Raw genomic sequence first — 14,767 nt, 5'->3', positions numbered from 1 at the left:
AACACACACACACACACACACACACACACACTAAAAAGGATAGAGAGAACATAGATGTTACACACAGCGTAGCCACCTCATTAAATCCTCATTTCCATGAGATCCTCAAGCCGGTTGACATAACCAAGTTTTAAGGGACTTCCGGAAGGACATCAAGGAGGGGGGCAGTTTCACTTCACGGGGGGATGATGTTCCACATTATTTACTTTCCTTCAGTTTAGGAAGCAGTGTTGCCCTGAGACCTAGTATGGGAGATAGTAGCAAGATAATTAGTAGATTGCTAAATATTGCTAAATATGAAGATTCAAGAAATTACCTTAATGAGTCCATAATTCTTATACAAAATAGTTAAAAAAGAAAAGGTAACCTTCAGGCCATGGACTGCACGTGCCCCCCCAGGTTTTGTTTTTTAAAAAAAAATAATCACCAGAACCCCTCAAAATTACACAATCAAATTCAGTACAAGATTGTCAAATTACAGCAAAAAACAAAACAAGCAACCACAAAAACCAACCAATTCTGTTTTATAGATGGGGCAGTAAACAAGAGATGTTATTCCTGAGATGGGCTCAGTATCCTTATTTTATATTTAAAAACAGGCTGAAAATTCCAGAGATAGTAGTTCCAGAGATACTACATCACTGCAACAACCACAGCTGATTTGAGAATGTCAAAAAACCACAAGAAAGCAGTCCTTGGCACTGAAAAGACTATCTTCCCCTGTTAAAACTTGTACTTGCTGATGCTAGACTTGCAAACTGTAAGGTAGCTGGCATTATTTATCCCCTCCTTCTAGGCTTTCTGCATTCTAGGTGATGTTTAACATCCTCAGTTCATCAAGATGCAAAGCCTCTAGATGTCAGGAGAAGTTTTCTTCTTCTGTTATTTGGCAGTGTTAATGGAATGGATGGCCCAATAGAGATTTATTGGAAATCGTTACCCTGCCTATAAATGAAAGCAAGAATTGAGTCAGTCATAATACTCATCAAATAATTTTATGTTTGTTTAATAGTCATGAGATTCGAGTTGCTGACATTTCCAATCAGAGTTCATTTAAAACTATGTTCATAATCAGGCTCCCTGATCCGCATAGCTAGAATGTGAAGTCTGACATTAAATCATACATTTACTGTCCAAGAGTATTGCTTTCCAGTTCAGTATTGCAGAAGATAGGAAGACCAGCATTTTTAGCAATTTGCCAGCTTATCCCAAACAACTGTGCCAAGTCTGAAGCAGATAGATACATGTTTTTGCAAATTGGCAGCTAGGTTTTAAGGATGCACATTCCTTTCTCTCCCATCTCCAGTTACTTCCCCTTTCTTTCTCTTGCTGGTTTATTAAAATGAATAAACCTGCTTATTTTTCTTATATCCCATATTTTTGAAAAAATGGAAATGGTAACTGCACCAATATATCCTGATTTGTTGTCTTGCTGAAACAACAACTCAGGAGGAAAACTTTGGTCCTGTCTTGCCCTAAAAAGATGTTTTCTTTAGCATAGCAGAAGAGAGTAGGCCTCACTGGATCTGCTTTGTGGTTTCAAAGGCTCAGCATGGCTTCTTCAAGGCTCTCTACAGCCCTTAGCAGAAGTGTCTGCTGAGCTTGCAAATGCATGTCCAGAAGACATTGGAAAGGACTCAGAGCAGCCATGTCAAGTCTTTGAATAGCTACAGTTGCTTCTCACCAAGGCACCTTGTCAATAATTTGTTCAGCTGGAGAACAGATTGACAGAATAGCTTCTTGGGGAGCATTAGGAACATCTGAAAAAAATCACTTGCTAAGACAGATATGTCTTGGGACCAACAGCTGGTGCAGCTGTCATCTTTATTTTGCTTGTTGACTTTTACAGTTGTACTTTTTATCCTCTGTTGTTGCATTCTGTGCCATCAACTTCCACAGGAATTCCGAAACAAACAATATATCCTATGGAAATGTGGTTGATGTTAGTTGCTGTCCTTGATCAGCAACATTTTGATATGAAGTTCTCTTTCTGTGTTATTATATTGGATTGTTTTAGCTTATTTAGGGACGCGGTGGCACAGGGCTTAATGATGCTGGAGTTTGCTGGTCAGAAATGGTTGGCACTCCAGTGGTTCAGGCCCGGCTCCGCATGATGGGTGAGCTCCCGTCACTCATCCCAGCTTCTGCCAACCTAGCAGTTCGAAAGCAATTCCATCTGCTAGTAGATAAATAGGTACTCCCCTTTGGTGGGAGGAACCGGCAGCGCTGTGCGGGGAGCAGAAACCGGTGCTGGACCCAGTGTTGGATGCAACCAATGTGACTAGTGGGAAAAAAAGAGATCTATGGAGGAGGAGAAAGCCCGGATGTGCTGTGACTCCCTCGTGACCATTGCTGGCTATATAGTATAATGATTAATGTTAGATGTTAGATGTTAGAGATAATATTAATTATATATGTATGCTGTTGTTGTACCTGTGAGCCACCCAGAGTTCCCCATTGAGGGGAGATGGGCAGAGAATAAATCCAATGTATTATTATTATTATTAGTAGTAGTAGTTGTTGTTGTTGTATGAATAATAATCACATTAGTATTTTGGACTGTAATAATATTTTTATGTTTCAATAGATTGTATTTTAGAAAGAAATAAGTGACTTTATAAACCATGGTTATGAAGATACCTAGTTAAAGTTAACCAGGATTCATTTTTGTTTAACCTAGACCTAAAGAACTATGGGTCCCAATATATCTGATAGTGAGATCATTGCAACCCTCTTTAATGTCATGATATTTGTACTGAAACATTCCATCATCTCCAGCAGTAAAAGTTCTATTGAACTTTAACCACTTGCTTAAAGGAACAACTATATGTGAAATGAAAAATCTGGTAGTAGGATCTTCTGAGATTTTAAAAAGAAGTTAATAACAGTCAAATGTGTGGGTAGTCAGTTTGGATTGGGCCCTTAGCCCCTAGAAACGGAAATTAATCCTTTTCCCCAGTTGTGGTCCTGGCTACCAGCTTGGCTGGCTTCAGAAGAGGGTTGGATCAATTCATGGGTGTCATGGGGATCCATGGCTATTACCTTTGATGACAGTGTGACTACCTCTGAAGGCCATCTTCTGGTAGACTAGTGGGTGTCCTTGTGCAGTTAGTTGTCCATTGTGAGAATAGACTGCTGGACTAGATGGATGAGGAGTCCAATTCAGCAGGACACTGCTTATGTTCTTATGCTTTCCTAATTAAAGTGCTAGCTACACAGTGGAAGAAGATCAGACTATCATACTGTATATGAACTGGAATATTCTGTCATAGTAGGAGAAGAAAAAGGACCATAATTTACTAGTGATGCTGAGTTTTCTTTAGCTGCTCCTCAACTGTTATGGACCAAGTTCTCTCTCTCTCTCTCTCTCATTACACATATATCTTGCTTTTCTCTGAGACCTTAAGTGGCCTAGAATAGGCTGATAATGAATAACCAGTCCAAAATCGCTCAGTATGTAAGTGGGGACTTGCATTTCCCTTGCTGAAATATAACATCTTATACACTGCATCACACTGGCTCTCAAAGAGCATTATTAAGAAAATGATATTATGCAGTGACATAATATAACATAAAGACACAGGAAATTTCATATTTTGCATCCCAATTCTGTTGCATTGAGACTTGCTAAGTGGATGTTTCACTGTATCTGCTTTTATTCTTTCCAGCAGCTGATACTTGCTATTTTAAAAGTAGGAGAACTTACCCACCTATCAAGTCATTCAAACGTGGCCTTGGGACCCAGATACATTAAGCCCCTTCTTCCCAATTTGTTTCAGAATCTGTCATCACTCCTTCTATTGCAACCCAGGATGAATCTACATTATCTGAACAAGAAGGTCCTATGGATTGCCCGTCATCATACTGTTTCCATGAGGGAGTTTGCGTTTATTTTTCAGATCTGCAGACTTTTGCGTGCAAGTAAGTATTGAACTCCACTGTGCTTCCATAGTTATTAATTTGGTTAATAATGAAATAAAAGGCAGGTTATATAGTGTTGTGTGGCATGTGAAATGCATTTATTATATTTATATCCCATGTATGCTTAATGTAAACATAATCTATTTTCTCCACAAAGATAACCTTGTAAGGTAACTTGGGACAAGAGAAAATGACTCTAACTTACCCTGTGAGCTTTATGGTCAAGGAAGGAGCATAGTTTTCCCCAACTCTAGTTCTGAGCATTTAGCCTAAGCCACTTATAGATCTAAAAATATGTGAGGATATAATGTTTGGATGAGGTGCAGAATTGTTCATGTCTCCTCACCTCCCATGATCCCTGTGTGCACCAGCACCAGCTTTGGTGTTTTTGCACTGAACATTGGGGTGTCTGTAGGATATGGTCAAAAAAGTTAAGATGGCAGCCACAATGGTTCAATCGGTTGTTATGTGTGTAGTGTGTGTGATACACATAAAACCCAGGCGGAACTTCAATTGCACCATTGTGGCTGCCATCTTAACTTTTTTGACCATACTCTTCAGATATTTCTGATCGGGCAGGAAGGTGTGAGAGAGATTTTTAGCACATTCTGCAGAACCCTCCTAGAGTCTTCTTGCAGATATTCTCACTCCATTTGAGAAGATCCAAAGATGGAACAGGAAATGTATAAAACATCTTCAGCATACTATTTCAGTTAAGAAATTCCATATATTGTTCTTAGGTGCCACATATGTATGACAACCTGAGTTTGAGTTCTACCTTATTTTACACTTATTGTTCTTGGGTATACAATTCTACATTAGGTGGCAGTGTTTCATCATTCATCAACATGAAGATTTAATTCCATCATCAAATTGAGAGAAAAAAATTCTGTTCCCACTTTCCAGACCTATGAAGATGCTTTGCAGCTTACTTTAAAAATAAACATGCTTGTTATACTAATATTGTAGCATAGCATATAACATCTCACTATTATAGTTCAGAATGTATTATTAATTATTTAACTGTCCACGCACGTTTGTGGTCTCCTGATTCTATCATGCTGTTGAGTTAATCGTCCAGATCTCGGAGTGAGATGGGTCTGTAGAATTCAGTGAAAGTTAGAATTGCCTTTTTATTCATCGTGTGATCTCTACACAGTGCAATTCAGAGTAAAGTTGGATTCAGAGAATACCCTATAGAGGAGGAAGAAAAATGTTACTTTCAAACATTTACTTTATTTGTCTTTTAGTTCCCAAATAAGGAAAGTTAACATTATAAAATCTGGGCCTATTGACTGCAGCCAGGATAAAGGCAATGTTAAAGCTCTCCTTCACTGAAATATTTTTAGAAGTCATGTCCTTACATTTCCCAGTTGGATGCCTTCCATATGTCATGGGCTACAGCTCCCATAATTCCCACTTGTGCTAACTGGGACATGGAAATTGCAATCCAAATATATCAATGGGGGGCAGGAGGGTAACAGATTAAGGAAAAATGTACTATAGCCATACTTAATCCGGGTGCCCTCAAATGTATGGATCACAGTTCCCAGAATTCCTACAGTGGCTATTGTGAAAATTCTGCAGCTGAAGTCCAAGCTGAGCAAAGTAACATAAGCTGTCTGCAGGATCACGCTAGTGGCTCATCTAATCCTTCATTCTATACTGTGCAATGGCCAATCAGGTGCATACAGAAAAGTCATAAAGATGGAAACAAAGGTGATAGCATCCTCCGTTGTTACTCCTCATGCAGATGGTATTTAAGGTATGTTGCTTAGAATTTTGGAGATAGTAAATAGCCCTCAAAACTAGCAGCCATGGTAGCTTGATCTTTTCTGAATTTGTCCAAGACTCTTTAAAACTAAATGTGATGGCAGAAAAGAATCACAGTTTAATTCTACAATAAGTTATTTATTTTTTCAATCCTGAATGTCCGCATGTTTACTTTTAACAAATGACCCATTCTATCATTGTGAGGTGACGTACTTTTATCAGGTTACCTTTGGCCCTCAAAGGAGAGTGCTGTAGCCCTCTGATCAAGTTGGTTGTCCTTTCTGCACCTTTCCACTGCTGCTTTTTCTCATGTGGTGACCAGAAATTACAATTTCCCATAAGGACTGCACAGTACTGAGTGAAATCAGCCACTCCTGATCATTGGCATTGCCTTTTCTGTTGGTTTGCTCATCAACAGCTGTGTGAAAGGCTACCTGGGAGAGCGCTGTCAGTTTAGTGAATTGGAGTGGTGGGAACAGCAACGTGTGATGCGCATAAAGAAACAAAACATTGTGACTGCTGCTTTCCTGGCCGTGCTGTTCTTGGTCCTCCTCCTGGGAGTGGGTGCCTTCTACTTTTACAGGTAGAATTTATTTCCTGTTTATGATAATCCATTAGTATGTTGCTTGTGATCATTATAAATTCTTTCATACATTGTATACCCAACAAGAGAGATTTATTTTCTCATTCATTTAACATTCATGGACATCAATGGTCATAATATATATATTTACAGTAATAAGGGTGATGAGGCTGTTTTAATTGATGGCTGCGTGTCCTACCCTGCCTGCCTTTTAAAAATTTCTAGCAATATGTTTCCGGAATTTAAATGAGCAACTTTGGAAGGTTGAATTTCAGCTGTCATATAATATTTGCAGACATGTAGCCCTAAAGCCCATTTCCCGAGGCATCTGTTGGAGGCAAATGATGATAGCAGCATTGCACTATGTGAGGCAAACTCTGCCTCTTTTGTACATGTGTCATGATGTTGTATGCATATAGAGCTCGTGTCGTGATGGTACAACCCTGCTTTTGTAATTTTGATGGAAGTCCTGGATTCTGCAGGTGCTTCTGCATATTGGACACCTGAGACTCCAGCCAATGGATTTTTAAAGAATAGCATAGGCGTAGGATGCAAGAAACTGTGGACAATTATGAAAAGCCAATATGGTTATAGTGGTTATTGTGTTGGCTTGGACTGAGGAGATTGTGGTTTCCACTTGAATCGTGGAAATGAACTTACCTGTTATTCTCAGGATAAAATTAGAGGAAAGCCCCTAAACTGTCAGAAAAAAAAAATAACCCCCCCCCCAAAAAAAAGAAAGGGAAGGGAGGGGAAGGGGAAGGGGAAGGGGAAGGGAAAGGGAAAGGGAAGAAAGGGAAAGGGAAAGGGAAAGGGAAAGGAAAGGAAAGGGAAAGGGAAAGGGAAAGGGAAAGGGAAAGGGAAAGGGGAAAGGAAGGGAAAGGAAAGGACCCAAGTGGAAGATGGCCTCACTGGGGATTCCTTCAAAATTGACTGCACAATACATGCTGTGGTAACTGCACTCCATCTAAAAGTGCCCTGTTATTCTCGTTCCCTAATTGTTGTTATTTTCTTAAAAGTGTAACAACAGGATGGATTTACCTTGGCAATTAAAAGTCATGCAATGATTGTATGTTATTTACATTGGGAACAACAGAGCTTCTACACAGAAAATTATTTTCCCAATGTTTCAAATTCATGTCAGAAAGTGGGTGAATGTGTCATGCTTTTCAGAAACACATGGTATGAAAAGGGTGACCTAGAACGAAACTGGAATCAGAAATCCACCTGGCTATGTTTATACATTAATGATGTACGTAATCTTATCTGCCTATGTGCCATTCTCAAAATATGAGATCAGCCCCTCTTCTTAGAAACAAAGAGAGTTCCATCATGTCCTACAACTATACAAATGAAATATTTACATTTATTATCAAAACTATTTGAATCCCACTATTCAGGCTAACAATTTTCCTGGCAATTTACAAGCAATATAAACAATGGTAAATAAAAATATAACTTCTAGGATTCTTCTTGAAATAGAGTTGGTAATAATGATCCTCTTGGATGTGAGCAGGGGAAAAGGCCTGTCTTCCTCTCCCTCTTTTCAGGCATCTTCCCACTGTGCAGCTGACAATAATGGGAAAGAGAATATCCAGCTGAGCAGATCTCGGTGATGGTTGTTCCTGGGCTTTCTCTGGCTCTTAATTTATATCAAGTAAGAATACACTGAAGACATAGCATCACTGTGCACTCGTCCTCACCTGCTGAAAAAATAAGCAATCAGGGCTGCAGACCTAATTTCTCAGAAGTGATAGCATCAAAAGCTTTGGCTCAGGGTTAATTAACAAGGCCAAATTTTAATCCCCTGCTTTACGTGCCCTGCTTATTCAGCTGTACAATCCCTAGCTACCCCGTATTCTAGTTTCTCTGCCTTCTTGGACTCACACAGCTCATGTTGACTCTGTTAGCTGAGAAAGTTTAATCTCAGTCAAACTGATGTCTACAGAATCCTTCACTGAAGCTGAATAATATACTTTGGGGCACTGAAGAACTTGTTTCTTGAGAGCTCTGAAAATTTGTGAATTTTCTTCCTGAGTGTGTATTAAAACATTGCATGTGCTTCCTAGTTGGTGGCATACAAACAACAGTAGGTTGGCTTTTAATATATTGTTGGTTCTAGATTAGATATCATAGTATTCTTGTAATAGCGTGAACATGCTTGGGTTACAACTGGGCGTTGAGTGTGCTTGTGGTTTCTTGGTACCAGTAGTAGGGCTTGCTGCATGTGGCAGAGGCAGAGGCACAGGTAAAGCTTAATAACCTTGTCTACACCCTCTCTATATTATTAAAAAGCATTATGTAAAAGTCTCATTTGATGGAACCCACAATTGATGCTGAAAGTGAATATCTATGGGCCTGTCTGGTGGAATCTATGGAAGATTGTGTCTTAGAATGCATTGTTTTTCTTAGTGTTTATTCCACACAGTTGCAGGATTTGCTTATGTTTGCATTGTGCTCACCTAGTTTTTACAGGAAAACTATCAGTGTATGATGTGACAAAGGGTTTATTTATCAGCTGGCTTGTTACAGAATCTGACACTGATTAGAGCCGAGAGGGCATGACTGGCCCGAAATTATCCAGCTGGCTTCTACTTCTAAGGGAGAATTAGATCCTGGATCTCCCTGCTCCTTGTCCAGTACCTTAACCACTGCAGAACCACCACTCTCACAAAAACATGACTGATTTGATTGTTTATGATGAAAAATTGAGAAAGTCAGTGAAGAATACTAGAAATAATCAATTGTAATGGACAATTATTTGATGTTGTCAAGAATAGATCTTGGAAAAATGGATAGGGGAAAAAGGAAAAGTGAAAGAAATATGAGCGATAATAGAATAATTGCAGGAATGGAAAGCATGAATAAATACCTTTATGAAAATATATTGGAGAAATTAAACTTGCAACATTATGAATGGAAAGTGAGAAAAGAGGATGTAAAAGCTGCTTGGAGCATAGTGAAAGAAGTTTTGTAGGACAGTGCCACAGTAATCTGTGGAGATGTATTGAAAGGAATGTTGAATTGAAAGAAGTTATGAATAAGAAAAAATGCATTATCATATGTAACTGCAAAAAGTTAGGATAAGTGTAAGTCTTTGTACTATGAATAGAAAGAGAAGTAGGGCTAGGGTTAATTTATATAGAGAGCTGAATAACATATAGAGATGTACGTATAGAGAAAAAGATGGATTAATCAAAGACAGCAAGGAAAATCAAGATTAAAAGAGGCAGAGACAGTACACAGCAATTTTGATGGAAATAAAAGTTGTTTTGGAAATGGGTGAAGAAGGCTAAACAAGGAACCTCTAAAAGAGAAAATGCATTTAAAAATAAAGTGAATGTAAGAAAGGAATTCTATTGTATGTTTGTTGATTTGGAGAAAGCATACAATAAGGTGAATAGGTATGGAGCTTCCACAGTGCTGCGGTTCAAAAAAGCCAAGTTAGTTGGAAAGAGTTGTTGAGATCCTCAAAATGCAATATATGAAATGGTGTATAGACATGGTGAAAGCCATGATGGGTTTGGAAGGATAGAAAGAGTGCCAGATTTTTAATTTTTATATCAAGGACTACTAAACCAAATTTGGCAGAGTCCTCATCTGTCCAAAACACAGTCGCCTCACATACAAAGCCATGATAGTCTGAGAAGCTCCCTGATGTGCATGAGAAAGGGACTTTGATATTAGATGTAGTTGTCCATTGCTTTTGTTCTAATGTAGAACATGCCCAACATTTATACTGTTTATCTGAAAGCAGTACTGTTTTAATTTACATTTAGTTGGAGTCAGAATGCTACACTAAATGTTGATTGCAGTTTGTTGAGTCCTCAGTTCAGCTGAATGGTCCATATGAATCAAGTATTTGAAACATAGGGTCACCCAAACTGGTGAAATTGTATGAAAATGATCATGATCATGATCATGATCATCATCATCATCACCATCCCCACAATAATAAAAATACCTTGAACATTTAAAATTTAGGAACCCTGATTCATTCCACTATTTCTGTATCTCCACTTCTATAAACACTTATTATTATTATTAATTTGTTTTGCCCTGATTCACTTTTCTCTTTTACCAAATGGTTTTGATCAACGTAACTGTTTATCTTAAAAGCAAGTTTTCAATTACATGCTCCACTGGGTTTGTATTACCGCTATCAGTAGGCTAGCTAGATCAAAATTGAATCACTGATCTAAATCCCCCTTTAACTGGAGCCCAGAAGCCAATATTTGAATTGGGATTGCTATTTCATTTTTACTCATACTCTGCTGTATTTTAAGACGTATTGATTATGTTTTGGAAGCAGGTCAGTAAAAGGCCTTCCCTTCATCCATAAAACATGAACTCATATTGCTCCTTAAGAAGCTTGTAGAACTAAGAAAATACACTCACAAAAACAAAAAGAACGTGGCCTGCTGGGATAAGGCTTATAAAACACAAACTGTCTTCCTACTGCTGCTATATTCATCTACTAAGAAGCCTTACTAATGGGATCTACAAATAAACTAATGCTTTCTTCTTCAGGGTGCTACCCAGAGGGCCATATTGCAGCTTATATAATGCCATTCTCCTTCTTGAAGTATGCCTATTCTACACCTTGGTGGGGAGGAGTGTTTGTGTGTGGCGGGGGGTACTTCAGCAAAACATGGAGTTCTCTCAAGTCTACTTATATATGGGCGGTGCCTTTGGTTACATACCACCCAGTTATGTGTGGATGGTGTCTGGAACTATGGTACTCCCACTTAGACAATGAATTTGCTTTCAGAAAATGTTAACTTTTGAAAGGTGAAATTCTTCCTCAGTGTTGTATGCAAAAGTAACATAATTAACACAGTCCATTATTAGTGTCCAAAGTGCTTTACTTATTATTTAAGCAATTTTATGACAATAATGTAAAATGGAGTGGCTGGTTCCAGATATGCTGGAATACCTCTCACATCTGATCAGTAATACTTTAGCAATAGGAACAGCAACATGGATTTTTCCAGCTTAAATGAAGCTGAAATGATGAAAGCTTAGAACAGGGAAGAGTGGGCTGGAATGTGAAACAATGATGAGCTTGGTTCAGTTTTGGAATGTAACTAAACTTTGCTCAATAGCACCTTTGTCTTTAAATACAAGTGGAGATCATTTGCACTTGAGGGTCTAATAAAAGTTAAGGCATATCTGGAGAGTTTGAGGTCTGTCCATTTTTATTGTGGAGGTGAATACTGATTATCCTGAAGAGCTGAAGCTGTGGGAAAGTGACTTCAATAAACTAAATCAAATGGATCTCATTCCAGAGAAAACTAACAAACATCCAAAGAAATTGAGACTCAAATTAATTGTGGGTGAAGCCATGTGCACATTGTTTTAGGCTAAGGGTTGCACTCTGCCTTTGAGTAGCATGCCACAGGCTTGCACATCCATTACTTACACAAAATGGGTGTGACCATGGCAAAAGTAAATGTGGGTTAGGGATAGATTGTCATGGAGAAAATCTATCTATGTGGTCACTAGGAGTCAAAAACGACTTGCTGGCACATAATCAATCAATCAATCACTCAATCATGTATTTAATATTTTTCAGTTTCTGACATGTTAGTTAAAATTAAGTGCAACAATTGGGGACCACATATATCCCAGGGATCTTGGTGATGCACACCTGGAGGAGCATTTCCAGATAGATTCAATGAAACTTAAACTGTTTTTCTTGAATAAGGGCCACTGGCATTTCATCCTTTCCCTATGCAAGTGAAGTAAACAAGTTTTAAGTTTCATGTATTTATGAAAGGAAAACTGATGTTCCCTATATCTGAGGACTGTAAGTTAGGGAAGACTGAACTCGATCTCTCCATCTCTCTGTCTCGGTGTCCATCTCATTATCCCTAGCTATGGCCAATAGTGTAGCCGCCTCCTTCTTCTCCAACAGGTATGTTCCAAAGCCATTGAACTACAATTCCAATAATTGCCATCTAGCAGGCCGTGCCATTTGGGTATAAATATTGCTTCTTTTGGAGGGCATAGTATGGGGAAGACTGAAATAATAGTTCCAGTCTCAACTGTTAAAGATCAGTGTTACACTGCACTAGTTTGATAGGAATGGAATGGAATTCAGCTAGCTAAACAAATGGATACTTGAACTATATTTTATAGCCATAATATTTTTGTCCAAAGAGAGGTTTATTTCCTTGATCTTTTTTTTTTTTTTTTACAGGAGACAAAGGTTTTCCAAGAGGGAACCCTATGTGGAAGACAGAAGAGACATAAGCTGCAGCAGCACTCATACTAGCCCTAAAAGTGAGAACATGAAGCTGCCAACTATTCAGCCCTTGGTAATTCTATAGTAACATAGAGTGGTGCAAAACAAAAGAAAGATCAAAGGGTAGCAGGGATCCACTTGAGATTATCCATCAAATACTTCTTATATTAAATATATTAAATAACCACTGGGAGGGCTATCAAATATTTTTCTATGAACCCACAGTTCTTCTTAGCTCATTGCTATGTGATCCTTCAAAGTTCACAGCTGCCTGAATGCATTGCAAGCAAGAGACAGTGTTATTGTTAGCTCTGCACAAACAGTTGGAGGGATGTTCTAAATTAAGGAATGCCAACATGATGACATGACTGATTCACACTGCAAAGATGAAAATGCACTTTGTTTCTTAGAGACCACTGCTGGCTTGCTCCTCTTTCCATGGTGAGGGGCCTAGCGATGCTTAATGAAGTACAGAATCACAATCCAAGGTTTTGCAGGCTACCTAGGACGTTGGAGGTGAAATGCCTTTGGATGTATTTGGGCAGCTGAGCAGTGAAAGAAAGGAATGAGAAACTGGATCTCATGATATCATTCATTGAACTTCACATGGACAGCAATTTTATTCCATCCAAAATAATAAATGGAACAATGCAGAATTAATCATTTAAGGAAGTTATGTTTTCCATTTGCATTTTTCCTGCTTATTACAAGATTAAGTGAAAAAAACCAGCATGTAAACTTCTAAAACAAGAAAGGAGCATTAGAACCACAGCTATCCTTCTATTTGAGACTTTGTTCTAAATAAAGATGCCCTTAGCAGCAGTTGTGCTACAATTAATCCCAGCTTCTAGTATAATTTTCATTGAGTATTAATGTTTATTAGGTATCTAAATATTGGATTGAGTCAATTAAATCAAATCTTATTTAATCTTCTATAACATTCTTTTCACTGTTGATTTTTCTCCTCTTGATTGCTTTTGTTGATAGTGTAGGGATCAGTTTCATGAAGTTATCAACAACAGTTAATAGAATCCATATTTATTTATTTGGTTTATATCTTGCCCTTCCGCTTTGGTGAGTACTTAAAGTAGCTAACAAAATGTAATAAAGTAAATATAAAAACTACAAATACAGATTTAAAATTACAATAAAGTAAATGCTACAATCATCTAAAAATAAAAGCTTGGTGAAAGAGATAGACCTGTGGAATTCTTGGTGCTCTCTGAGCTCGGCTGCTTGCTTGCAGACGTTTCATTACCCCTGTAAGTAACATCATCACTGCAAGTGAGTGTGGGATTTTGCTGCCTGTTTATATATAGTAGCTTGTTCTGCCAGTTTTGGTGGGGGTGTGGTTTCCTCCTTGGTGGTTCCTTGTTTAGAGTATTGTTTTGTCTGGTATTGATCCTTGCTTATTTGACTGTTGGCTGATGGAGGGAATGTGTTCTAGTCTTTTTGTTTCCTTCATAGGTTTTTTTTTAATTGTCTCTTTTGAATGGTGTGTAAATATGTTTTACCTCTATGTGCCTATTGGTGGCTGATTTGTCTGAATGCCAAGCTTTCAAGAATTCCCTAATATTTTTGGATCTGGATCCATTCATTCATTCATTTTATCTGGCCATCAAGTCACATAGAATTCTAACTCTCAATCATTAAAACAAAATTTTTCAAAATTAGGTTAGAAAAACAAATATATCAAACCAGGGTAATAATAATTTAACACAAGATATATAAGATGGTCTCACCAATGCTCTGTTTCAATGCTGGGGGGAAGAGCCAGGTCTTTAATGTTCCATGAAAAGCCAACAGGGTTGGGGTTGCTCTAATCACAAGGGATATGTTTTTCTATAGGGCAGATGCTGTGACAGAGAAGAAATGCTTCCTGCATTCCATAAGATGACACTGTTTAATTGAAGGGAACCAGAGTATGCCTACCCTGTCTGATCTTGTAGGGCAGATAAATAATTGGAGAGAACCAGCACCTTGACTTGTGCCTGGTTGATTTTCAGCTCCTTCAATGGATTGTTAGCTTCAAAGACACTAGAAAGTGACTCTCTGCCTTATCCCTCTCCTGCAAGAATCATTCAATGATTGGAGATAGGAATTAAGGGTTCATTAGGTAACCTTACAGTTTTTGAAAATATGGAAAACATGCTGGACAACCATTTATGCCATGGATGTCCAGAAGTGTCAGAAGGGTATTAGATAAACCCACTGTGAATATATTCATCTATTTGTATTCATCA

At 38.2% G+C, this 14,767-nt stretch overlaps 1 protein-coding gene across 1 annotated transcript in view; it reads left to right on the top strand.

Moving 5' to 3' along the window:
- Positions 1-13,634, top strand: part of EGF (epidermal growth factor) — a 44,886-nt gene extending 31,252 nt beyond the window's left edge. The window contains exons 18-20 of the mRNA XM_088133268.1: positions 3,780-3,921; positions 6,113-6,277; positions 12,480-13,634. Of these exons, the coding sequence (XP_087989394.1) occupies positions 3,780-3,921; positions 6,113-6,277; positions 12,480-12,609 (437 nt within the window). The 3' untranslated portion in view covers positions 12,610-13,634. The remainder of the gene's footprint in view (positions 1-3,779; positions 3,922-6,112; positions 6,278-12,479) is intronic.
- Positions 13,635-14,767: the final 1,133 nt, after the last annotated feature.

This window comes from Python bivittatus, unplaced genomic scaffold, assembly GCF_059951505.1.
Source record: "Python bivittatus isolate LINGU-HERP-01145 unplaced genomic scaffold, Pbiv_v1 ctg000070_np1212, whole genome shotgun sequence".
NCBI lineage: Eukaryota > Metazoa > Chordata > Lepidosauria > Squamata > Pythonidae > Python > Python bivittatus.
Note: the sequence above shows the minus strand (reverse complement) of the source record. Positions and strands in the feature narration are given on the sequence as shown.